We start from the raw sequence: 27,579 nt of genomic DNA, 5'->3' as shown, positions 1-27,579 counted from the left end.
AGTATAACTCAAAGAAATCATCGTAGAATGCTTGGGTTTGAACTGTTTGAAGCATAAATAAACCCATACAGGGTGTTAAATTAAAAAAAATGGGTTTCAAACCCATACAGGGTGTTAAATTAAAAAAAATGGGTTTCCGCCTTAAGCAGAGTAGGATTTGGCGTATTTTCCATGAATTGATCAGTACTTTCCGAAACGTCATGTAACGGACTATCTGTACAAAAGAAAATAAGTTAAGGCCTAAACAAGAAATTACTTTTTTGATTTATGAAGTGATCATGCCGAAATGATAGAAACCGCCTTCAATTACTATGATAACAGTATGTCCCTCCAAAATTAGTAGTCAAGTAAAATTAGAGTAATATTTGCTCAAACCTAGAACAAATTCGGGACAAGCAACCGATGTCCGAAATTAGTAGTACCAATAATGCTCTTCAACATACTAAAAGTCCCCATATGTTCTAGGTGTGGAACACCCTGAAAATTGAGCCGCCATCTTGGATTTTTATGTTTTTTGCTAATAACTTTGTTATTATTATTTTTTTCGGAAAAAGTTAGGAAAGGGAATTTGTGAAGCTTTAAAATACGAATCCAATGCTTCTTTATTTCTCGAAATCGATTGGAAACTAAGGGAGTTATGATTTTTTTTTGTATCAATAATCGCACTATACACGAATAATTCGATTTATCCGATAGGCGAAATTCATTGGAACTTTATAGACCAAAGACTTTATTATTCTTTATCGATTCAACGATTTTCAGTCCAAATTTTAGTTTACCGCCCCCTCCTGGGGCAATATTTTCAAATATCTACCGAATGGATGAGCTTCTCAAACAAGGAGAAGCATTTATATTAATGTGATACGGTGCCAAAAAATGCAAAACGCTCGATGACTACCGGTACATCAAGTACAACCAAGTCGTAGCAAGGCAGAATCTACCAATTTCGAGCTAGCAACATTACCTCCTACATCGCATGCTGCTAGATTACTTTTGAGATGGGTGTATCTACAGGTCCAGAATTGGATGGGTGAGGAATTGAACCCTAAAGACTTTGGCTGGTTTACGAATCAAAACAATGTCTTGGAGCCCGTAAGAATGGAAAATCCCTGTGGACCGGATCTCATTTTGAAAATGCTGTTTTGCGGTTGCAAAGAAATGTGTTCTAATTCTTGTAGCTCTAGGAAGTCGGGGCTCAAATGCACTGCATGTTGCAGGAATTGTACTGGCAATTTTTTCCGAAAAAAATAATAATAACAAAGTTATTAGCAAAAAACATGAAAATCCAAGATGGCGGCTCAATTTTCAGGATGTTCCGCACCTCGGAGATATGGGGACTTTTAGTATGTTAAAGAGAATTATTGGTAGTACTAATTTCGGGCATTGCTTGCTTGTCCCGAATTTGTTCTAGGTTGAACTCTAATTTTACTTGACTATAGTACTTATATTGCGCATGAGCCAAAGTCGAGTGCGCGCATGCGTAGAAACACCTTTCTAGTTTGTGAAAGCAAATTTTTTATTCGTGAAGAGAAAAATAGAACAATAGAACGACCACACATACAACCAATTTTCTATCTATTGTAGCTATCATGCTGAAATAAGAGGAGATAGTACACAAATGGTAAAAGATAGTTGACACTTCTAATAAAAGTACAGGTACCCTGAACGGTGGGGGTCATGCACATGTCCATGAGTGGGGTAGAACCAACTTGATTATCTCTGGAGTCACTTTTCTGAACTCCCAGTCTCAAATTGAAGCTTAAAATACAAACCATTATCATATCTATAGTGAAATTTACATACAGAGACGCAAGCGCTATCTACATTATAGTTATTGAATAATAATTAAGATTGAACAAATTATATTAAATATCCTTTATTGCCTAATATTCTAATCTCAGTCAATGGACAATAAAACTTCCGATCTCTATGTACAACGTGCAATTTCTTAAATCTAACCTACATAGCACCACCCGCATGTTTCCCATATTGTGAATTAGTTAATTGCGTTATAGTCCCCAATATGGACTTGCAATTATGTAACTCTTTAGACACTTCTGATAACTCCCGCGTCTTTGACGCCAGCTCGTTTTCGCCACGCTTGACTTGCTTCTCCAGCTGCGAGACTTGCTGAAAACGTTCGCAGTTATCTGCAGTTTCGTCGCTTCAGCTTTACTTACCAAATTTAAATGGTCTACGTTTGCGTTAGTCCGCAAAATGATTTCTTCGTTCTTCTGCACGAGCGCCTCCTTTTTCAATATGTTGTCTTCTAATTTCGCCACAATTTGTTTAAGATTCGTCTGTTTCTCTTCGAGCGCACCTTTTTCCGTTTCCACCACTTTCAGTCGTTTTGACGTGTCCTCCAGAAGCTGCATCGTGTCTTTTAACACCTTTTCTTTGGCGGATAATTGACTGGCATACCTAGATTTTTCGGCGTCCAACCTAAAATAATTGTTTTTAGAAATCAAGTCGCGAAGTACCCCAATTACAATTCCTGTAATTTTGCTTTTTCTGCAAGAACGGCCTCTTTCGTTTTCGCCATCTCCTCGTTACACTGTTGACTGTGCAGGCCTAGTTGGCGCAATTTCGATACCTCGGCGGTTAGTTGCGCCACCCTGTGTTGTAAATGAGTGCAATGCATCGTCGCCGCTTCTATACTAGCGGTGCCAGCGCGTTCGGCCTGGTTCATCGACGCTATTTTGTACTCGTACAATTCCATAATATCCGCCATCGAGATACTTAACAAACTTTGGTTGTACGCTTCCTACGGCTACATTTAATATAAAAGCCTTTGAATTTTGCTTAATACGAACCTTAATCTTAGCCATTAAATCGTTCAGTTTTTCACTTTGTGTAACTGACATCATGGGAAAGTTAAAATTATCCGAGATCGGGTTCGACACACTTTTCGTCGTCTCTAATTGCATTGCCGGTTGTAGTTCGCACATTGCTTCTGATACTCGATTAATTGGGAAGTGTTCGCACGATGATATACTCATTATTAACGTTTTTGTTTCCTTGGTGCCATTGTATAGCGCCTGCGCCAGCACCATATGTATCTGTCTAAATTTTTGATGATATTAAAACTATTTCTGTTGCAACTTCATGTGAATAATGTTCATTGGTCGATTCCTTTGGGAATATGAAAATTACTTGTAACAAACTTCCTTATGCAAATTTCTAAAAATAATCGACCACTACCTTATACAAAAAAAAAAAATGTAAAATGATAAATTTTTACAAACGAAAGTTTTAGCGCACCTAAGATCGCACGTAACCGCCCGTGAAATTGGTTGTCAATAAAATACTAACACAACAATAATACGTGCTCGCTCTTGAAAGTCTAACCTCGTCTTAATTTTCACGCACAAATATTTGTACGCGATTGAGTTTGAAGCCAAAACGAAGAATAATTTTAGCATACCTATTAAAGAAAGACCTGTAGCTTTGGATAGAAAATAAAATGGTGTATCTTGAGCGTTTTCCAGGAGCCCCTCGGCTCTTTCTAGCGCTATGGAGAGAGTAACATGCCTTAACCAAAGCTAGAAAGTCGGGTGGCTTTAGAATTAAAAGGTATTTTTTTTCGAATTTGTGTTTTGTTCAGTATAGGAAAATTTACACATGTACCGCTTCATAGCGAACGTGAACGAAAACATGTCTGGCGATAATACGAGGGTCGTTCAAAGAGTAAGTTGAACAACTACATAACACTGAAGAAGAGGTTGAATCACAAAAACAAGGGCGTTTAATTTTCTATTTTTTCTATACAGTGACCAAAACGGTCTAAACATTTTTCATAACGCGAAATTAATTATGAAATTCCTAACTCAAAGTAGCGGTGCAAATTTCTTCCGTCGAATTGAATCGTCTACCACAGAGAAAAGATAGTAGTCACTTAGGCCCAAGTCAGAGGAGTAGGGAGGATACTCAAACACTTCCATCGGAATTGCTGCAATTTTTCTTGCGTCAAGCGGACCCAATATGCCCGTGAGCAGTGAAGTCGTTAAACTTATTTTTTAAACGACCCTCGTAAGAAACGTATTCGGAAAGGGAGCTTTTGGGACCTAAAGTATCGTTCCGTTCTGTTTAAAGCCAAGAACATGACAAAAATGCGCATTTACTATTCGTTTAAAAAGTCGAGGTCGTTGCGTTCAGAAAAGGACGCTCGTTTCGATATTTCTATCGGGCATAGCGAAAGAAGTGAGCCAGCGAGTTCTTGTTTGAGTTCGCGAGTTGAAACGTACTATTTGTGCGTGAATTTTTCTACGGTTCAAGATTTATTATAAGTTGCTTTTCGCGAATTATCGCTGACCAATTTAAGTGCGTTGAAATTGAATTCAGGCGCGTATCGTTTTGTGTACGAGATTTTCTGGCGCGTATGTGGGAAGATTCGTGGTGGGATTTCAAGAACCGAACCGTTTATTATTGAGTGAAATCTATCCGAATAGTAGTTGACTTCAACTGCGGGTAAAAACATATCGTAAGTAGCGAGAAAATTTAAGCGAATGAAAATTTTTGAGCCGTAGATCCGCTTTTGTAATAAAAAAAACGTGATTAACAGCGGTCTGTTTTCATATTTCTAAAGGGAGCAGAATTTTCCGAGGAGAGATAAGACCAACTGTAACCTGAAAGGAATCTTATCCAAGTCAATTACTGTAACTTATTCTAAATTGTTTGATTTGTATAAAGTAGTGGTCGATTATTTTTAGGAATTTGTATGAGAAATTTTGTTCAAAGTAATTTTAATATTCCCAAAGGAATCGACCTATGAGAATTACTTGCATGACACAGATTTGTATTGCATTTATCAATAAGAATCGGATCTAAACAAATATTTTGGTTCATTGATTGGAATTAATGTCAGACCTTTGATTGGATTAAAGTTTTGTTCCGAGGTATGTGTATATCTTGAACAGAAGAAGGCATCGGGAATTTATTATGTATAAAAAATGACAGTTTAAATGTTTTCCGCCTCTCAATTGTGAGTGATTTAAGACTGTCACCAGCTAAATTAAAAAAAAATAGAAAAATTTACTTTTTTGACATACTTACCTACCTGTTACACCCTATACGAGTAGTCAAAAATTGGTACTGATACCGGTAGAAGGCGCGTTCTCACGAGTCAAGTTTAATTGACCGATTTTAGTTCTCACTACAGTTTTCGTTTCACTTTTCTTGATCAACTAAAATCAGTCAACCAAACTTGACTCGTGAGAACGCGAATGAATTCAAATAATTGGAAAAAAGTTACCAATACGGAATGACCAAACTGAAGATTCCAAAAAGGAGGAGGCGAAACTGCGACAAATTTGCACATGCCAATAACTAAAATAAACCACAATTACCTTTGCTGCATTAGATCCGCAAAGAAACTCCTCCACATGCCGTCATATTTACACAGTTCACTAATTAAAACAATCGCACTCGCGTACAACAAGACAGCGTCCAGCGTCTGTGTACTTGTGTAGTGTGCCCTAGTTTTTGTGGGCGATTTATTGAGTAACGGCACAAAAATCTTGATGAACAAGTCCTCCTTTAGAATGGCCAAAACGCGTTCCCTCGTGCTATCCGTTCGTATCAACGATCTGAGCAGTTCCAATAACGATTTCAGTCGCCTATTCGTTTCAATATTTGTGTTCACCTCCTCCTCACCGTTTACGATGTCCAGCAGGTAAATCGGCAGGCTGGTCAAAAGCGGATCGAGCGTGATCGACGTTTCTTCGGTTACGTTCGCGGCCAAAGTGCGTAGTATTTCGTAAGCGTTCGAGCAAACGTGATTGACTTGTACCCACTTCAGCGCCAGGTTAACCAATCTCTTGTCCAATAATTTTATGTTCGGACGTCGCTTTTGCATGACGAAATGTAAAAATTGGAATACGACAGCCACGCACTGCGATACGTTGTTGTTTCGCGCGTCTTCGTGTCTGCCTTCCAGTTCCTAAACATGAAAAAACAAATGTCAAAAATGATGCAGGGGGTTCATTTTCATGAGAAAGTGAAGGAACGTGCAATGCGGATGCGGCAAGTCAAATTTGTTTTTATTTTACTGAATTTTGATAAAGGAGGGGGTACTGTAACGAAAGTTCTGGTTGGTATACATTGCTGAGGGAAAGTGGATTTGCATCATACATGGTCTAGTCTAGTCCATCAGGGGAGCAGAAAGAACCTCCAGATCTCAATGAAAACAATTTGACCCATCAAAAACTTGTAAAGAGAAGTGGACGCATGTGTTGCTATTGCTACGCGAAATGGCAAACGGTCACCAAACCACCTACAAGCTCAGGTACCTCAATTTAAAATGTCGAAATTGAGGCAAATTTTATTAATGTGACAAATCAGCAGCCTTAACCGCCCCCAAAAGTTCAAAGGATTAATTAACAAATTTTGAATCAACATCTGATTAAATTCTGGGTACGAAATAGAAAAAATTTAACTTGAGAACTCTTATCTGGGCTCGATTGAACACAACATAGCACATTTACAGATGAAACAAATTTATTAGACAAAATCAATCAAATAAGCTGAAAGAAATATAGGCACTGAGGGCAACACACAACGCACCAAGCGATCGATTAAACAAATAGAATTTAAATAAAGGTCCAACTACGGCCGTACCTAAATGCGCTATTCAACAAACAGGCACACTAACACATACCATAGAGTAAGCGTGCCCCCTGTTATCTAGGACAGATCACTAAATTGGGTAGCTGAATTAGCGCGTTTATGAACCACTGAAAGCCGCGGCTTTACGAATTCATTTATAATGTCTGACCTTGAACTGATTTTTCACTTTTCTTTACTGCGCGACCTTTCAAGAGGATGCATTCCGTAAAAAAAATACATTGATTGTACTCTGTCGAATAGTTTATTACCTACTTGCAATTCAATAAAATGTGCGAAACGAAATCCTTTCCACAACAATTAATAGTAAGTATCGAAGGTTCATTAAATAATAAATTTGTTGAGGGTTTTGACAAACTTATTGTCCCTATTTAAATTCGAGTGCATAAAGATTACAAGATTTGTACCGCACATTTTTATTAATAAATTGATCGTTTACTCGGAAATTTCAAACAAATTTTTAAACTTCTCGCGTAACTACCTACTTCCGATACAATGCCAAATAATCTTCATGTCCGATTATTCGCTTCGAACAGTCTATTTAGTTTTTTTTTTGTAGAAATTAATGTTACGCATCCGTTCGTAACATTGATATCCATTTTCCAAATTTTGAAACTACGTAAACAGAATTTAAATATGACGTTGAGAAAAAAGTCGTGTGAGATCGAATGGACTTCAGCGCATTTTTGTGTGATAGACCAGTTTCTATTAGCCATTTATATTGCAACATGAAAGTCGCAAAGTAACTTTTTCAAAAGGTAACCGCGTGGTGATTTTTTAGTCTTCTTCTGCAGTTGTAGAAAGATGAGAAGTGTACTTGTACCTACCAGGCCGCATAATTAACAATTCTTTACTAACGTGGTGATTTTTTAGTTTTTTCCTATCTTCTTCTGCGGCAAAAACTGAAAAATCACCACGTTAGTAAACCACGCTCGGGGATGGCGCCCGGATGTCACCGACCACACATCATGTAGCCCCGCCCCTAAAAAATTGTTAATTATGCGGCCCGGTAGGTGCACTCATCTTTTCTACAAGCGATCTTCTACGGGGTCTCATTTGCTGCCAGCCAGTTAGCCCGCCGGCCAAAGTGAGATAAAAAACCACCGTTTTACAAATAAATTTGCAAAAAATGCGTTAATAAGAGATAATTACAAAAAAAGTTAAATTACTGTTTGCTGCTAAACAATGGCCTAGACGGTCCTAAAACTTTCGTCTAATTTCAAATTCAATATGGGCATAGCTTTAGCCATATAATACGCAATGCCAAAAGTTGAGTCGAATCGATTCAAAATTCACAGTGCCCTTTTCGCATCTCGACTAATTTATTATAAACCGAATTGCAAACTTTTTTATTTATGGAAGCATTTAAATGAAATTTGATGCATAGCCACTTGAAACAAAGGAAAATCTAACGTAAGTTTCAAAATTTAGGTTTGCGCATGCGCAGTGACAATTTTCTTATTTATGAAAGCATTGAAATGAAATTCTTCTTATAAACTGAAATTGAAGTAGGACATCAAAATGGACTGCACATATGCAACGCTATCTTTCATATTTGTGGCCGGATTTTTACGATTTTTTTTTAACTTGTTGTCTTTAGTATTGAGTGTGCGGGGTTTCAGCTAAGGCTGCTCACCAACCTAACACACATTTACAAATACCCATGCCAGTACCTGGATTCGAACCAGGGACCCTTAGTACCGCAGTCCAGCTTCAACTCAACTGCGACACACGGGCTGGCTTAAGAATGACGTTATTGTTTGTAAAAACATCCAATCACATGTCTTAACAACACTGTTAGTTGACAACATAGTTCAGTATGCTTTATATTACGGGCCGATAATCATTTTGAAATTAACAATTTTGTGGTTTTCCCTGTATTTCTTACCCGAGCGAAAATTTTCATTTTACCGTATTAAGTTTTAAAATTTAAAAAGAGCACATGCCCAAAAATAAGTTACAACCAACAACTTTTTTTTTAATGAAAATTCATTTTTATTTTCTTTTGGAATTTTACAGTGTTTCATGTACAGGGTGTCCCACTTTCGACACTTTTATAGGCGTTATGGCCTCTTTTTGGGTCAAACTTGCAATGGTAAAATCAAAATTTGCACATTTTTGCTTCAGAGATACGGAGATAAATCAAACAATTTTCAATTTCAGAATGACCGTATATATTCTTAGTAAAAACAGAAACAAAAAAATGTTTCTTGAAAATTATTGATAAATAATCTGCCGTTTTCAAAATAAATAATTATACAGTACTATCGGGTAAAAAAGTTATTGGATCTAACTTAATTTTATTTAAATGGCATACCCTGAATATTTCAATCTAAAAATAGCATATTAAATTCTTTTTTTTTTAAATTAAACACTGAAAAAATTCAATATCGATTCAAAAAGGTTCAAAAAAGATTTCTTAAAAATTCAAAAAATCGTTTGTAGTAATTTCGAATTTTTTCAGTCAGAAAAAAGGGCGATAGTTCGTAGAAAACAGTTCCTTTTGTTGACACCTTTAATTAGAATACCATGAATGGATAAAACGTGTGGTCCTCCCCCCCCCCCTTCCCATTTTCAAAAGTTTTACTTGCCACTAAAGGCATGCGCATGTAAAATGGCGTGACGTCAAATTTGAGCGGGAAATTCGAAATGCTGGACTTGGCTGGTTTACTGTCGAAGATATTGACCCCTATCGCCCCATACATTAAGTATCACTTTTAAATAGGCCTCTTTACGGGCTTATACTGACCTTATGCGCATTAAATAAGCATATCGACCCTCTTATATCGAAACACTGATTACTTAACTTTAAAGGCAAGTAAACGACCAAGTCTAGCAATTGGGAAAATGTAAACACAAGAACAAGGTCATATCATAATCATTCCATCTTGCCAACCGTAAAGTGTAAATATGGTAGACATATCTTTAATTTTTAATTATAACGCAATTAATGGATTTTATTTAACGATTATTGCTCTGTTTTAAAGTTAAGTAATCAGTGTTTCGATATAAGAGGGTCGATATGCTTATTTAATGCGCATAAGCTCAGTATAAGCCCGTAAAGAGGGCCTATTTAAAAGTGATCCTTAATGGATAGGGCGATAGGGGTCAATATTTCCGACAATAAAACAGACAAGTCCTGCAGTTCGAATTTCGCGGGCTATTATGACGTAACCACTAATAGACTCTATTGGTTGTCGCATGAAAAGTTTAGGACCATTCCCGTAAAAGTAGTTCAACACGGCAAAAGTGGTTCCTGACCGACGGAGAACACGCAAAACAATAGCGCCAGCGCTAAAAAATACAATCTTTGCCGATCTACCTTTCATTGCATTGCTGGTTACTGGTTAGATTATAGAGCATATGTGGTCTGGTAAGAATAAGAAGCAAGTTGTCTTCCGTGTTGAAGAATTGAAGAAATAACTCACACCGGAGAGCCTTTATAATTTCAATTTCTAGATATCAAAATTAAAACCTCTCTTTCCTAATTATTACGCCTTTCGTGTTCTCATATTTTTTCGAATTAAGCGAATTATCTTTTACACATTGTGTAGAAAGTGTCATATTTCATAGTAGATTAGATTGTACACTTGCAGTTGAGTGTTGACCATTACAGTAAATGTCGTAAATTGCTCCATTGCTGGAACCACGTTGGGCGTCTGTTGAACTATATTTCGGTTGAAATTGTATTTATGTCTTAAAACGTGGAGAAAAATTTTAATGAAACTTTAAAGAGTCTAAAGTGTGAGAGTGAAAGAACTACCTACGTACGTTTTTCTAAACTAGATTTACAAGAACGCATTTCGGAACTAGGCGCTCCTCGACTAACTATAGCGCCATCTCAGAACGAGGGGACCGCATATCGGCCGCTAATGAACGTACGATTTTCTATTTTTACGGTTAGTTACACTCCTTTAAAAAGCAGATGACAAGCATCTCCTGAGCGAAAATTAGCAATCCCAGTTTATCCTATTTGTTTGTAACTCTTATTGTATTTCCTCTATGCACATATCAAGCTGAATGATCCTTTGACTTCACTTAAAACTCGATTTAGACTGCGTTGTAATTATAGTATTGGCCCTTCGATGATGGAAAACATTCTCTTTAACTAAACACTTGAAGACGTTAAAGAATGGCTCTCTTCGGCGCTAAAGGCTGAATACCGCAGCCTTCCGGTTAAACTTACTTACTTTTATCATGATATAAAGAAAATTCTTTAAACACTCTATAGCTTTCTCCTACAAAACTTTACAATTAAACAAGACAGACTGTCTTTTCGGATACTCTCAAAAACACCAAAACGAACAAACTTCATCGAAAGGTCACGTTTCACGTCCGTCTCTCTACTGAAAACAATTTCCCTTTCTTTTCAACTTCCGTCTCCACTTTCTTAACAAATTAATGCGTCGTTGAACGATAAACTGCACAGGCACCTTTTCTTATCTTGAAACTAATTAGCATACGCCGCGATAACAAATAAAATTAATCAAATAAACAAAATACAAGGTGATTATTTAAACAAAATTAGCAACTAAATAAATAATTCTGATACAAAGTTTGACCTCTAATTCAACTAATATGATCGAATTTTGTGTCCTACTTAATAATTAACAACCACGCTAAAAAATAATTGACAGTTAACATACAGGGTGTCCTATCATTACTGCAGATGCCAAAGTCAAATAAAACGTCCACACAAGATGTAGTTTACACAACACTATATTGCGAATGAAAATAATACTTCATTCAAGCCAAATTGCATATAGTAAGTGGAAGCTCAAGTCGGTTATACCAGATTTGTTAGTACACACTGTATTTGGATACAGTGTGTACTAACAAATCTGGTATAACCGACTTGAGCTTCCACTTATCTTGGGATAAGCATGTTTATCATGGGAATCTCGGGATTTTTACATTTTTCATTCAACTACATAATACATACCACCAACAAACTTTCCACATCACCATCATAGCCGTTAAAGTTCAGTAACGTTCTGCTATGACAGTTATTGTCCCACATATCGAGGCAAAATTCGGCGACGTGCCGCAACAAAATATAATCCTTGGCCCTAAACGCTTCGATTAAGGATTTAAATGTAACTTCGATCGACTTCAGAACTACATCTTCGGGAACTTTACCATTCATATAATCCAATATTATGAGCAACTTACAAACGTGAACTTCTACTTTTAAGCCCTGAAATCGACAACGCTACTACGGTAAGTCACGTCCAAAACACTCACCTTCAAAGGCAGACAAAAACGAATAAATTTCTTTATGTCAATACATCGCGATAATGTATAGACAGCAGGTACGTTTTTATAACACAAATTTACTAATACTGCCAAGGACAATGCTTGAATATCTTGGTCACTGTTCTCGATCCAATGCGTAAGCGTAGACATAATGTGTATCAAATACGGTATTTGCCACGAGATTTTGATACCGCACGACAATTCCTACGACAAACTCGTTAGCTAACATGTAAGAGTGGGTGGATCGTTCACCAACTTGCATTAAACCTAAAATTTTCAACTTCTTTTCCTTCGGTAACTGATTACTCAACGATCTCGATAGTAACGGCATAAACTGATACGTTTGTATAAGCACCATTCTCGCCGACAAGTTCTTACAGGCTAAGGTAAGTACGTCTATACAAGGCCAGACTAGGAACGATCCGGGTTCCAAATTTGACAGCAGCTCGTGTAAACACACAAAGAATTCTACGACTAAGTTCACATGGGGATCGAATATGCTCAAGTCGGCTGCTTCGTTTATGAGCTAGAAAATATGAAAAATTACCACAATTTAGAACTATGAGTTGCCTTTTACTTCTAAATGCCTATTTATTCCATTTGCGGAGTCCTCGCCTTTTATTTGTATGTAGTCCGTTGTTGCAATAATGAATTGCTTTATAATGTAATACTTATCGCTTGAATTCATTAACGATAATTCTAATATGTTACTCATTCCGTAGTTATATTGTTTATAATTATTATGTATTTGTTTAAAACTTTTAAAAAAGGGAAAAGGAAAACGGTTATGGTAACTTTTCAACTTGAATATAAACAATAGCCACACGTTACACGTAAGAAGTAAAAGTCCCTGCTAGATTAATATACACGGTGATACAACGTAGACGTATCTATTTATGTCAAAAATATACACAAGGACAAATTTGGTTAAAGCTTGTTGTTCATAAATTAATTTGTATTTATTACTACAATTTTTTTCGATTGTAACAATTTTACACATACGGTATTACCGGGGGGCGGACAGGAGACAGGTTTGGGACCGTGTTGCGACTGTTGCGAGGAGTACTCGGCTACTCGAGATATTTAAGGGTTTTTGTGTAGAAAGAAGATCACCAGGAATGGTGAAGATCCAGGCACCGTAAGTAGATGGGATAGTTGCAGTTTAAAGATTTAGATGGTGGAGAATAAAAGCGTGAATTTAATATAAGATGTATGAGTTTTAGGTTCTGTAGGTTCTTCAAGCCGTGTCGCTTCAGAGTAATGTTCGGGCGGTTTTGTCTCCTTTAAATCCAACACTGCTCTTGTCTGGGTACCTAGGGAAGATACAGTTTTTTGTTTGCAGCGTTAGAGCGGAGTTCTTTCCAAGACCCCGTACGTATGTCATTATTCCTCTTTCAATTAAGCACGGTCCGATATAGTAACAACGAAGTTTGGCCAAGCAGGTGAGTGGTTTCTTCCAGTTTGGGGTCAGGGCGTCGATTCCCGAAGATGTGCTTTGTTCACATCGACTGACCTTGATGTGAACGTGAATGTCACTGCATTCTCGAACCTACCACATCGAGCGAAAAGTTGATCGAACGCAACGACTGGTCTAGACCACTCGTTGCGTGAAAGTCATGCGCAGTTGCAGCTACAGGACGGATCTTGCAGCTGTTTTGCTATAGAGGTTATTCAGTGCCCTAACCTATAAATTCACATATTTTCTGTGAAATAAAACATGGAATTGTTCGAGGATTTTCTGGTTATTAATAACAGTATCCTTAATGCAAAAACGAAACAAAATACAAAACTGACAAATGACAGTTCAATTCTTGTCTGTGATTGGTTAGCGCATACAGTTTGTTCGCGATTCGGGAATGCAGCTAAACTTGAACTTATCCCTATCGTATACGATCATGACGTCATGGCAGCCGGTCACATCACATGCACATCACGGAGCATATCGACCAACTTCGGGAATCGATACCCAGAAGTTACTTTTTTTTTTGGTTGCCCAGTTCTGTCTTTTATTTAATTCCCTTCCCGATGATGTCTCACGTCCCTACACATAAAGAACCGATTACACAACGTAGGAGTTCATTCGTGCCGTCCATGTCGAGCCGACTGTCATTCAAATTGAAAAGTGCCGCGAAACGTCCATCGTTACGACTTGAAAGGTAGGTGGCTCTGCTTGTAGTTTTTTTTGCCAGTTGCCAACGGAAAGTATAGGGTAAGTCAAAATTTTCAGTGTCGGATTGATAGACCCCTAGGAACATTACAGCGTCAATGGATTGGAAGTTGGTTGTCTGAGACTTCAGAGAACCGTCATGCAATTGGCGTTCAGTCGTATAAGCAAAGTCAAGTTAACCACTTGTAAATTATCGTGGGGTGTGTTTTATTTTGTGAACAGAGAATTCCCGTTTAGAAGTGAGATAGCGTTAAATGAACTACCTGTAAATTAGTGCAGGGCGGTTTTAAACCTATATATGTGTGTGACACCCTATAATAATACTAATCGACAAATTTCCAGAAATTTCGTGTTAATACGGTAGCGAAGTTAAGTACGTGTAAAACAAGATCGAAAAGTCTAAACGAACTAATCCAAATTTTGGAGATTTTCAAATTCAAAGGATCACATTGCGAATGGGTAACAATAGCGGTCGTTTTTGCTATGACCCTAATGACTCTAGAAAAATGGAGAATTTCATATTGTAATTTTTCGCGCATCTGAAGCGGTCGATTATGTGTTAATAATATTTTTTATACACATTGAGACATTTACATTTTGCCGTCTACTTAGCAAAAACAAAGATGGCCACTTTTGTACAACCTCAGCACTTGAATTAACATTATCCGTTGCTATTGTTACAGAGGTTTGTAGATCAGTGCAAAATTTAATTTTTTCAAGCATAGAGAAAAAGGTCCATTTTCATGGATATTGAGCTAGCCGTCGGCACAAATTTGACAGAAAGTAGGAAAATTTCCACATGTACCGCGAACGTGAACGAAAGTATGTCTGGCGATAACAATCGGTAACAAGAAATGTATTGCAGACAACGAGGGCGGTTGATGAGGTCTGCGAACTAAAGTGCGACATACGGCGGGGAATTTGAAGAGGTAATAAATCGGGCAAAATCGAAATCAACACCGCGGAGCATTGGCGTTTTACTGCTATGCATAATCACGACATCGAGAAAAATTGAAGCCGGTTTGCTCGGATTCGCCATACGTAGGGACATTTTTATTTTGCATTATCACGGGGCAACTGTACATATTGAAGCGGTATGTTGCCATATTTCTAAAAAGAGTAGGGAATACCAAGGAGAGATAAGATCAATTGTTACCAGATGAGAATATTACGTACATCAATAACTGTAAATTAGAGCCAAACTTCCGCCAGTTAAGGTAGGTGTTTAAGAACATTTTTCATTACTGAGCTAGCCGTGGATAAATTAAAAATTAATGGTTAGTTTAAAATTTTTACCAGTGCCGTAGAGGTTCAATTAGTTTATAAAAGTGAGGTCTTCGAAACCTTTGTGAAGGTAACTAAGCCCGTTACAAGGGCTTGCGATTGGTAGAAAATGGACGCTAGTCGTGAATGTTGCGCTGGTTTCGGTTTTAAGCTCGCACGGCAATATAGGAAAATAATGGAGACGAGCAACGACAGCCTGGGGGTACAGGTCTTTTGGGAGAATTTTAATTGCGGAAGACGCGAAGTTATTTTTTCAAAGGAAGTAACAGTTAAGGGGAGGCCAGATGCAGATTGTTAAGAAAACGCAGTTCCAACCTCAAGAGGGAAAACTTATCTACACGTTTTTAGCTTTTGGAACTCCTGAATATTAGTGCCAGACATTTGCGTTACTTTTGTATATTATATTCAAATCAGTACCTAACGTTTTCTGTTAAGGACGTTAAAAAAATTAATCTTTTGTCAGTTGAATAGTAAAAAAACAAGACTTTGCTCTTTATTCAATCGTATAGGTACTTACTTGTGAAGTTACTCGCCCAGCATAGAAAAGCTCAATCCAATTTGCACAAGTGCAAAGTTAATTTAATTACGACGCTATACAAGTAATTTACCCACGCTGGTACCCTCGAAGCTCTTCGATAATTCACTAACGCTATTATACGCCGATAAAAATGTGGGAAGTTATCACCGTGATGTGTTAAGTTTATTTGACACGCTACTTACAATATGTAATTGCTAACTAAGTGCATATCCCTTTTAAATTCCAGAATCACGTTAATTTATGTTATTTGAAAATGCAATTTACTCTTAATGGTAATTCGCGGAGGAGTGCCACCACCACCGTTACAGAGCGTTGTAATATATTCCGCTACAAGACGTTAATGCACTTTGTAGGATATTTATGTAAAAACAAATTCGAATATGTCCGATTTTTTCGACTCACCCACAATTCAGTAAGTAACTGTTACTCGAATATGACATGATTTCTGAGCAAGTTTATTTCAATACGCATATATTTGTACTGTACGAATCCAATCACAAATCAAATTACAAAAGTAGCACCGATTGCTAAAGCTTGTACCTAGTGGTTGAGCAAATTAACGTTAAATGTAAGAACAGATTAGTTAATAAAGTCCCCAAAACACAGTTTTTCACGTAGGTAGATGGCTCTCCACATATTATGCTTAAAAGAGAAAGGCCGATAAGTGGACACTATTACAGTAGAGTCAGTAGAAGTATCTACTATATGTATTTGTGACACTCGATCACATACTGCTCTTGATTTCCAGTTCCTTGTGACTGGGCGGCCACCTTCATTTTATTAGAGCGCTTCCGAAATAAATGGCATCTTTAATTTCTTCGTAATTACATTTCTCGTGGAAATGACCGTAATCTATGTAAGAGCGAAACCACACGATGAACAAATTTACGTAACAGCAATTTAAACGGAAAATTGATGCGCTATTATGATCGAAGTTAGGCTTGATCTCCTTTCTCTCTGCTTCCACGTTTCTATATGTATGTGCCCAGTAGAAAATACGAAATGGACCCGACGCCATAGTCGCGACAAAACCCGCTTGTGTCCAATTCGAGAGCAGCATGGGGGACCGAACACAAACAACAGAGTTCCCAGTTATCTCGGTAACGGTCCACGCTTTCCTTGAAACGCGCACGTTTATTACTAACCTTATCGCGCTCACCTTCCGTATGAAGGTCAAAATTGCAAAACGAGCTACCGTTACATTGTGCACCATTTTTCAGAACTTGTGAAAATTTTCGAGTTTAATTTTATACAGTTCCAGCTGTGTCAAAATACATAAATGATTAAATAAAGAAGGATTTAATTTAAACTTAAAATGATGGTCGGTTGTGTGCGTATCATTTTAAAAACCAGCCCTGGCGATCCTTACGTTTCCAAAAATGATGGAATAAGTCAATTGAGAGCATCCAACATAAAAGAAAGTGTATTCCGATCCACACCAAATTCAGTTACTCGCCAGAAATCCTTAAAATTAAACTGACATTAAATTTTTCAAAAAGGGATACGACGGCTTTGTTAAACGTTTCTTAAGTGAAGTTTCAGAAAAAGAAAGCGAAGTGCACTGCACCTTAAAAATTATCCACCAATTGAAGCTTTTTAAACTAAATCATCTGCTACAGCAGTGGTCCTCAATCAAAAATTGCAGTGCTACTCAAGCAATAATAATCTATATTACTGTGTGGAATGGCGTGCGGGCACTACGTCACCTACAAAACACCTGACTCGTTAGCTCAAATCAAATTAAAATTGAAACTTAGAATCTCGTCTGGTACACATCTGGCATCGGTTATAAAGAAAAGTCGTAATACTGACTTAAACTTCTCTCGGTGGCCTCGATCAACTTCCGAAGATTCCAAAGAATTTATTGTATTGTGTTACAAATCTTGTTTGAGCCCCGCACGCAGGCGGTCGATAATTAAAAATTTAAAAAACCTCAAATTTTTTTAAAGATTCCAAATAATCTGATAAGTGTTGCGATATTCAGGCGCACCTATCAAAGACACAAAAACATTTGCTGACAGCTTTAGGAAACTTAATTTCTTTTTTAGTATACTTTAGAAACTTATAACTGTACTAAGCAGACAACTGCTTTGTTGACTCCCACTCGAGCTAACTTTTTCTGAATACAGACAAACCGTTTTAAAAACTATCCAACTAACAGCTAGCAACAGTCTCGTTTTTACGATGTCCACTGTACAATAATCTCCTTCCTCGGGACTTTCAAATACACCGCCAATCATAATTTAACTTGATAACGCCAGATGCGAAGGAACGCACGAAACGTCCCCAATTACGCCGAAATAAAGCGCATTTTTTCGCGTACTGCGTTAATTATATAATTATATATTATATTAATTATTATATTTTGTCTGATAACAGAACTTCTTATCGCAAACGATCAAATGTTTCTTCATTTTAACACGCAATTTCACGTTTTACTCGATCTGTTTCCGAATCTGACTCTTGAGGTTCATTAGGTTCTGCATGTTCTTCTATAGTTCTTCACGGATTTATAATTCTCAGAATCTTCATATTCTTATGGCTCTTCAGATTCTCTGACAACTTTGAATTCTGTTTAGATATTTCTGATACCTCAGTTTCTTCACGCTCTTACGTTTCCGTTCATTCGCACCTTCAAGCTGAATCGATACTCTGGATCTTTAAAAAAGATTTAATTACTTCGAAAGATGATCTTCAGTTTCAGATTCTGCAAATTCTATCATTTTTTCCCAAATAGTAGGATTCTGTTTCTTCAGGTGTTTCCGAAATTTTTCAAAATGGAAGGTGGGGACGATACGTTCTGCCCTTCATGGTATTCTAATGAAAGGTCTCACCGAAATGAATTGGAATTGAACAAACTATATGTATCCCGTGCGACTCTTTTCCGAGATCAGTAGGTGGGCGCGGGGAGAAGAGGGAGGAAGTAGAAAGTAATTTTCTTTCATGTTATTCCAATTAAAGGGCTCAACAAAAGGAACTGTTTTCTACCAACTACCGCCCTACTTTCTGACTTGGGGGGGGGGGTGGTTTTATCCTTGATGGTACTCCAATGAAAGGTCTTAACGAAAGGAATTAATTTCAACCAACCATGGCCTCCTCCTCGACCCCTTATCGTGATCGGATATAATTCCTTATATTTCAAGAACAGATTATCGGAGAACGGTACTCACAAAGGGCAATTGGAAAAAATATACCTATTAGTGAATGGTAATGTCAAAACTTTACGAGAGACTCGAAAACGCTTTATCGGGGGAAATACGCAAAAAGGCAAAATTAATTGTCTGGACGAGACAAGAAAGGAAGCATCGATAAATATAGCATGCCTTATAACACAACAATTTATTAAGCTATTTGGGATTTAAAAACAGGTCTTTATCTGCACAAGGACTGTGCACAATTTAAGTGTATCCAATACCAAGCAAAAAGTCGATAAATAGAGTCATTCTGGAGAATTACTCGTACAACTTTTACGAATTTTTCGCAACAGTGTCCCGGGAGGGAATTTTTTTCTTGCCCACGTCTCGGATACGAATGCCTATCGCAAACTTCCCCCTTTCTAAGATGCGCGACACAACCGCTTCGTTCCTATGCAGTGTTCTTGTTAATTTAAGTGTTAGGTAATAAATAATAAATAAATAACAATCACAATTAAAAATTCACTGTTACAGCTTACCGAGAAATAAAACTTCAATATCTTTACGAAACAGCGAGTTGGGTTTCCTAAACATTTTTTTTATGTGGTTCTGGGGTTATGGGGTTCCCTAAATAGTGCAGTATGGGATCAATTCGACATTTTTTAAGCATTCTGTATTTATGCTCTACGAGTTTCAGTGATTATGGTACTCGCAGTTCATCAGCAGTGCATTCCAACACACTACGTTCTGCCTGCTTGAACAACAAACAAATTCTTAATGCCTTAAGTTATACCATCTTTATCGCTTACGCCAGTCGGAAGAGAACTATATATTAATCGTCTCACGACTGCAGATAAAAAATCTATATTGGTGTGAACTAGTGAACTAGCGCATTATCGGTTCTCCACTTTGCGACCATTATAAGTCACGCTCATGATTTGAAACACAGGGGTGGCTGAATTTTTCGATCACTTGCTTTGCATGTTCTTCTAAATCTTTATTACACTTGCTAAAGATGGAGGTCGGTTTGGTCTCAACATTTTTTTACCTACTCTGTTAATTTACAACGTGTAGCTATAGCTTGCATAGAATAAAATATTAATCCGGTCGCTTATGGTAGGTACCAACGAACCGTAAACCTGTCTAAATAAAATGTATGTAAAATGGTCTGGGCATGCAGTATAGGTATAAAAATTATGATCACGATTTTTTCCATACGTTATACCTACTTATTCTTTTAAAAAGCATGCTTTTATAAAATATGGGGGCGACTGGTGACTGAGATTTGGGACGCGTTGAATTATCGACAACCTATGAGAACAATTTAGCTTGTGGGAAGCAGAACACATATTATTACGGCGATATTGTGTTGGTGTCAAGCTAAATTAGTTGATTCTCTTTCCCAAATTGTCAGCGAGATTAATTTGTAAAAATTAACTTTGTTAAAAACAGTTGCAGGTACCAAATATTGCCACTTTAACCGTATTGCTGTTCAGATTGGAGTGTACAATCTTATACTGATAATATGTAGATCGATGTTTCTCCTATGCGTGATATTCAAATGAAAGGTACTTACCTTACCTACTGTGGTGAGTTTTAGGGTAATGTTAATATACCATTTACCTTCTCTTAGATTCAGACTCATTTTAGGGATTGTCGTTTAGTACGTCTTTAATTTGAAGTAGCACAAATATAAGGTAAGTGTAGGGTTAGTTACATTACAAGAGTGGAGTCACGTAAAGAACATTAAGATTGTGTTACCGATCGTCAGACTGACGCCAATAACGCAATGGCGCATCCAGAAACCATTGACCCACAAAATATAGATCGTCAATTTTATTAATAAGCCAATAAACAAATTAGATTATGTCACCTTCAGTTTGTTGCGTGGACGAGCTAAGTTTTTGATTTCCAGGGATTATAGAAACTACGTTTCTAATGTACAAAGTAATATTTTGAATAATTCTAAGCATTTCTGGCACTTTATTAACAACAAACGACACTCATCAGGTTTTCCTTCTCGGATTACGTTTAATGACATTGTCTCCAATGACCCTGTACAAATTCCGGAAATATTTAATAAGTATTTTTCCTCCACTTTTTCCACTACCACATCGAACTCACAGCATCCCGTCAATGAGGTCATCTATGCGGAATCGAACATTTTCTCTATTACTGTTCAAGAAGACGAAATTATTACAGAATTACTGAAAATTTCTTTACAAAAAGGTCCTGGACCGGATAATATTCCAGCACTTTTTATTAAGAACTGTGCGTCATCTTTGTCATATCCTTTATTCTTAATTTTTAATCTTTCCCTTTCTGTAGGTGAATATCCTACAGCATGGAAAACGGTTCATGTAAAACCCATTTTCAAAAGTGGCGATAGATCAATAGCTCAAAACTATAGACCCATCGCAATTCAATCTCTCTTTGCCAAGATACTTGAGAAATTGGTCTATCCACGTATTTATTTCTTAATCAAGCATCGCTTAATTGATGAGCAACATGGGTTCATTAAACGGAGATCGGTCGATTCTAATTTGATTGAATATTGTGACTTCATTGCTGAAAAGATGGATAATTTATATCAGGTTGATTCTGTATATACTGACTTCAGCAAGGCGTTTGACAGGATTGATCATGAAATTCTTAGACAAAAACTGTTGCTCATTGGAATATGTGGGAATCTTTATCGCTGGTTGTCATCGTATATTGAAAACCGACACCAAGTAGTTGTAGTTAATGGTTATCACTCAGATCAGTCTCGTATCACATCTGGTGTTCCGCAAGGAATCAAGGATCACTTTTAGGTCCTTTGCTTTTTAATATATTTATCAATGATATCAATCATTGCTTTCAATCTTCGAATTTTTTACTATACGCTGACGACCTAAAGGTGTTCAGAGCGGTTAACAACATATATGATTCTAAACTTCTTCAAAACGACCTTGATCGACTCTTCAATTAGTGTAGCATTAATAACTTGTCGTTAAATTTTTCTAAGTGTTATACCATCTCATTTACACGTAAACGAAATTACTTAACAACTTTTTATAATTTAGGTAATCAACAAATTTCGAGAGTTCAGGAAGTTAGAGATCTAGGAGTTATTTTTGACTCTCAACTTACATTTCGCTCACATATTGACTATATGGTTGCCAAATCTTTTAAGCTACTTGGATTCATTTTTCGTGCCACTAAGAGTTTTAAATCTATTGAAGCTCTTAAATTCTTATATTTTTCGTATGTGTTTAGTCGTCTTAACTTTGGCTCTGTGATCTGGAATCCCTTACATTACCTACAGTGATCACATTGAACGCGTTCAGAAAACTTTTCTCAAGTTTATTTCAAAAAAGTTTAATGTTGAATATGTGGATTAAAAAACTGCCTGTGTCAACTTTAAAATCTGTCCATTATCTTTGCATAGAACTAAGATTGATGTTATGTGCTTATATAAAATTATCAATCACCTTCTTGACAACTACTTACTTTCCAAAATTCTAATGATTACTCCTTCCTATGTCCCTCGTCATCAACAGCCTCTCCTATCATCTCAAGCTAGAACCAATTTCTATTATAATGCCCCAATGAATAGAATGTTTTTGTTGTTTAATAACAATGCTTTTCGAAATTTGGACATTTTTTCGTTTAGCTTTAATATATTTAAAAAGAAATTATTTAAAATATTACTTGAAATCTCTTAATTCGGTTTATTAACTTTGTTATTTATCCTTTTTCCTTTTCTACATGTCGCATCGCATTTACTATCTTGCCATACATCATTTATTTTACTGTATCTTAATTTTAATTTTATTTCATACTATACGAAATTACATTTTTGTTTGCCTCTACTCTTTGTTGAATTTAAGTAGCACATCACTTGTGTCCTGCATACTAATTTATTACTTATGTGTTTAAAATTATTTTTATTTTAATATTTTATTTATATTTTAATTTACTCTGTTAACCTTGTTTAAGCCTTTATTTTGATTATGCTTGTGGAATGTCACATTTACCATTGATTTATATTTTTTTCAATACGATGTAGTTGCTATTTTAGGTTTGTCCTGTTTGCAACTCAAATTGATTAAATAAATAAATAAATAAATAAATTTTAGAATAAAACAATTAAAATAACAAAATTTTGGAATAACCAGCCCTCCATTCAAGACCTCCCGCTACAATACGCTCTTAAGGTTATTCGTCGCTTTCACTGACAAACCATGGAATTTGGAATTATTTAGAGATGTTCAAATCTATTTTAAAAAAACATTAGGTATATAAAATGAATTATTGATGAATTTATAAAAGTTAATTACCGTTAATCACTTACTTGCACTCACATTTATAACATGATTGTAAGTTTATAACACATTTAAATCAGGAGCGCGGATTTCACTATTTATTACTTCGGCATCCACGTTAGGACTGAGACTAAACCCAATTCAATTTGCTTATATAGCAAACAATAGAAATCTAAGAAGGCATATCATATTTCAAAGACAGTATGAGTCATATCCGTTTTCATTCCTTATCGCCGGCGACTAATCCTTTATCGACTTGATGGCGCTTTGATATAGGTACCCCTAGAAAGTTTCGTACAGTGTCCCCCTCTTAAAACTGTTGCGCATTGCAACACGGACGACGGTTGTATAGGGGCCGCTGTATATTGGAGTTACAATCCTAGGGGGCTGTCGTTGACTACATTTTAATTGCGGTTGCACGATGACCCCTACGTACATCTTCCGTCTTCGAAGAAGAAGCAATTAACTGTTGTTAACGTTGAAGGTAGATTTCTTCTAAATGACCAAACCGGAATTTGAACCCTACGGTAATACTCCGGGACATTTTGATGTACTTGGCTATGGAGTGAGCCCAAGGGTATTCTACTGGTACTTCAAAGAAATGTGTATTTTAGGTTCTTTATGGACAACACCAAATCTTCCTTTATTTAAATTTCAATCAACAATAAGAAAAATCTGGACATTTTGTACACAATCAAAATATACACGTTATGGCTAATGAACTTGAACTTACTTAAAGGATTATTCTCATTTAAATGAATACACAATTTCCAAAAGAACGAAAACAACCAAAATTCCTTTACCTGGGTACAAACAGTAATTATTAAATAAGATACAAATTCGTTCCACGCAGTCAATTTACACCGATCAATTTCTTTGGGAATAGTACTTTCAATAAACATTTAATGTAACAAAACCGATCATTAATTTTTATACAAATCAAGAAGATTACGTTACCAAGTGTTTTCGAGAATCAATGGTTTCCCTACGGTACTGCCCTTCATTGCAAAGATGGCGCCATAGAGCTGGACAACATAGAAATGAAAAATTGGATCTATTGGAGAAATAGAATTGTTTTTCTTGAATCTTCTTTGGACGACTACTTTTGTGTGTGTGATTGGTCAAGCAATGAACTTCTTTATTTATATCGACTGCATTCACACTAGCTTTCTACTGACGAAGACCGTTTGTGACAAGAAACTGTTTACTATAATCGCCTATGAATGAGGTCATCGAAACGCCCGATTAATTAATTTTTTTTGCACACTGTTGCGTTCACGATAAAACTGCTGCGTTAAATTTGCCGTTGGGCGATGTGTATTTTTACGACCACAAATGAATTTGCGGGCGCGATTTCACTAAAGTTGGTTTCCTTGATTTATTTTTTATTATACCTGAATCACAATCTCCGTTTTAAACACTCAAATGCGTGCGAAAAAGGGCCTTTAAAACACACGTGCTTTAAAGTTGCTAAGTAACGATACTTCAAGTATGACTTTTGAAACTGTCATCTGGATGAAATAAAAACTCCTCTTAGGTCGCTTTCTGTAAATGCAGAACATTTCTTTGGCTTTTGTACCTATCCTTTGGTTGAAGCTTTCACAAACGCGCGTAATTTAGGGTATGCTTCCAAATCTGTTCTACTTTTTAATCGCAGCATTGTTCGAAGTTTTGAATGAATGCACCAAAAGATAGAAGATTTAAATACCTTTGATATTTCCTTCATATATGCCAGCATTATCGATGCATTTAAGACTGTATTCGTAAGTAACTTCTTATTCATCCATGGAAACAACTTTTCATATTCTTTATAATAGGCTTTACTGGAGTTGGATTTTACACCTACCAACGTTTGTTTAGATTTTACAACAATCGATTTAATGGACGGTGTATTATCTTTTTCATCGGAAATCGTTTAATTCACAAAGACGATAATTTTTATAAGCGAACGTCAAGTGACATTTCCATGGCAATCGTGAAATTACGAACACCCAGCCCACTTAATTAGACATGTATTCGAGTATAACGTCAATATGATTTCATTGTATTTCCTATTTTTAAATTATACTGCAGGTATAATAAAAAATACTATAAGATACACGTGTATAATTGGTCTTTAAAGCACTTGCAACGTTAAAGGCACTCCGCTTTGCGTCGTGCCCTTAAACTCGTTGCGCGTGCTTTAAAGACTTGATTATACACTTGTATCTTAATATACTATTAAGAACATGCGTCACAAACTTTAATTTAATGATTTTCGCGGATCTTTGAAATTCCGCCCTTTTCGAAATTGGAAATAAACGCAAATTTCGCGCCAGCGTACCCTTTTCACCAATCGTAGACCCTCAGTTTTATCTTTACGTTCTCTCGGCTCTATATCCAAACGGAACCAATGGAGCTCACGCGTACTAACCGCGCACGTTTATCGCTAATAAAGTATTCGTATGTACCGCTACCGGTACATATGCAACGTCCGTATATTTCGAAAAATTTAAACGGTCTAAACTGGCTCCCGTTTGTACCGTATGGATCTTATCTTGGGAACTTATTTGTACCTACCTCATCTTGAATCATATATACTTCTTATTTTTAGCGCATTTTTTAAGAATAAAAAAAATTGCTATTGTTTGCGTTTTGTCCGTCCGTCCGTCCGGGCCCACTTCTGCCGTTTTGAACTACTTCTAGGGGAACGGTCCTAGAGTCCTGGAAATTTTTTCAGCACCTATATCTTGAAGGTGTGCCAGACGGCCATCTAATTTCGCTGTGTAAAAGGGGGCCTCCCACGTATTATTTCCTCAGATGCTGTTTTTGAAAGTAACTTTTACATACGACAACCAATTGGTCTCAAATTTGGCATACGCATGCCTTTAGTGTGGTACCAAGTTAAACTTTAGAAAATGGGGGGAGGGGGGGGGGGGTTAACACATGTTCTACCCTTCATGGTATTCTAATGAAACGTCTCGTCGAAATAAATTGGTTTGTAGAAACTATAACTTCCCGTGCGACTATTTTTCGAGATCAGTGAGCGACGGGGTCTGAGGGGGGGGGGGGGGTTAAAAGTAATTTTATCTCTCATTGTATTCTAATTAAAGGTCTCAACGAAAGGAACCGTTTTCTACTAACTACTGCACTCTTATCAAAGTACGGGGTGAAGGGGGAGGGGGGGGCGGAATTAGTTTTTTCCTTCATGGTACTCTAATGAAAGGTCTCAACGAAAGGAATTAATTTCTACCAACCATAGCCCTTCTCCTCGACCTCTTATCGTGATCGGGTATATTCCCTTATACCTCATGAGCGGATTGTCGGAAGAGGGTACTCACAAAGGGTGACTGAGACGTCTGCAAGAAATATATCCATTGGTGATGTCAAAACAAAAGTTATTTCGGTTTAAAAAAATGCGCTTTATCTGCACAACAGGTGTGCACAATTTATACTTGTTTGCCTTAGTTGCAGTAGTTGTTCCATTTTTTCTTACGTCAATCGGGTTACTACTGGCACAGATAAAGAGTGTTTTATCAGCGCTTCTGGCTTAAACTTTCACTAATTGCCCACTTACATACACTCAACACTTGATAGCAGTATACAGTGAACTTAGTTACGCGATTTATGCCCGTTTGCACCTACAAATTTAAGCGGAGCTTAAAATCCATGGCAACGATTATTGAGACAATTGTTGTCATGGATTTTAAGCTATGCTTAAGCTAAGCCCAGCTTAAATTTGTCGGTGCAAACGGCCATTATTTATATAAAATTAATTATTAACGTTCACACTAATAAACTAAATTTATAACGGTCCTTAACTAGATTGATTTATAACATTTTATTATTATTTATCACATACTTGTACTCACATTTATAACACGAGCGCGCATTTTACTATTTATCACTTCGGCATAGAAGTTAAGACTAAGATACAATTTGCTTGTATAGCAAGTTTCGAATAAGCATCATGGAAAGAATGAGTCACATACATCTGCTTTCATTCCTTGTCGTTTGGGACTAATCCTTTATCGTTTTGATGGCGACTTGATGGCGCCTTGATATTGCTCTAGAAAATTCGGTAGAGTAATTCCTACAAAAGGAGACAACTGTTGGTTTATTTAAATTAATATTATATAGCATTCAGGTTAATTAATATTGCTTTAATAACTTGTCAGGGCTTTTAATTTGGACGGTACGACATGGCCTGCTGAAGGTGCAACATCATAAACATACGTATCTTAGCACTTATTGCCAGATTATCAGGACACAAAAAAATGCAAAAGTATACGT

General features: G+C 36.7%; 1 protein-coding gene across 1 annotated transcript; it reads right to left on the bottom strand.

Moving 5' to 3' along the window:
- Positions 1-1,860: 1,860 nt before the first annotated feature.
- LOC116177769 (protein CIP2A-like) lies at positions 1,861-12,677 on the bottom strand. The gene is made up of 9 exons (XM_031496858.1): positions 12,455-12,677; positions 12,134-12,403; positions 11,866-12,081; positions 11,564-11,818; positions 5,346-5,938; positions 2,814-3,063; positions 2,490-2,764; positions 2,181-2,442; positions 1,861-2,130 (listed from the first exon to the last, which is right to left on the bottom strand). Exons 1-9 carry the CDS (start codon positions 12,590-12,592, stop codon positions 1,960-1,962), a joined length of 2,430 nt encoding a protein of 809 aa, XP_031352718.1. The 5' UTR covers positions 12,593-12,677; the 3' UTR covers positions 1,861-1,959.
- Positions 12,678-27,579: the final 14,902 nt, after the last annotated feature.

This window comes from Photinus pyralis, unplaced genomic scaffold (genome assembly GCF_008802855.1).
Source record: "Photinus pyralis isolate 1611_PpyrPB1 unplaced genomic scaffold, Ppyr1.3 Ppyr1.4_LG8, whole genome shotgun sequence".
Lineage (NCBI taxonomy): Eukaryota > Metazoa > Arthropoda > Insecta > Coleoptera > Lampyridae > Photinus > Photinus pyralis.
This window is presented reverse-complemented; position numbering and strand designations above follow the sequence as displayed.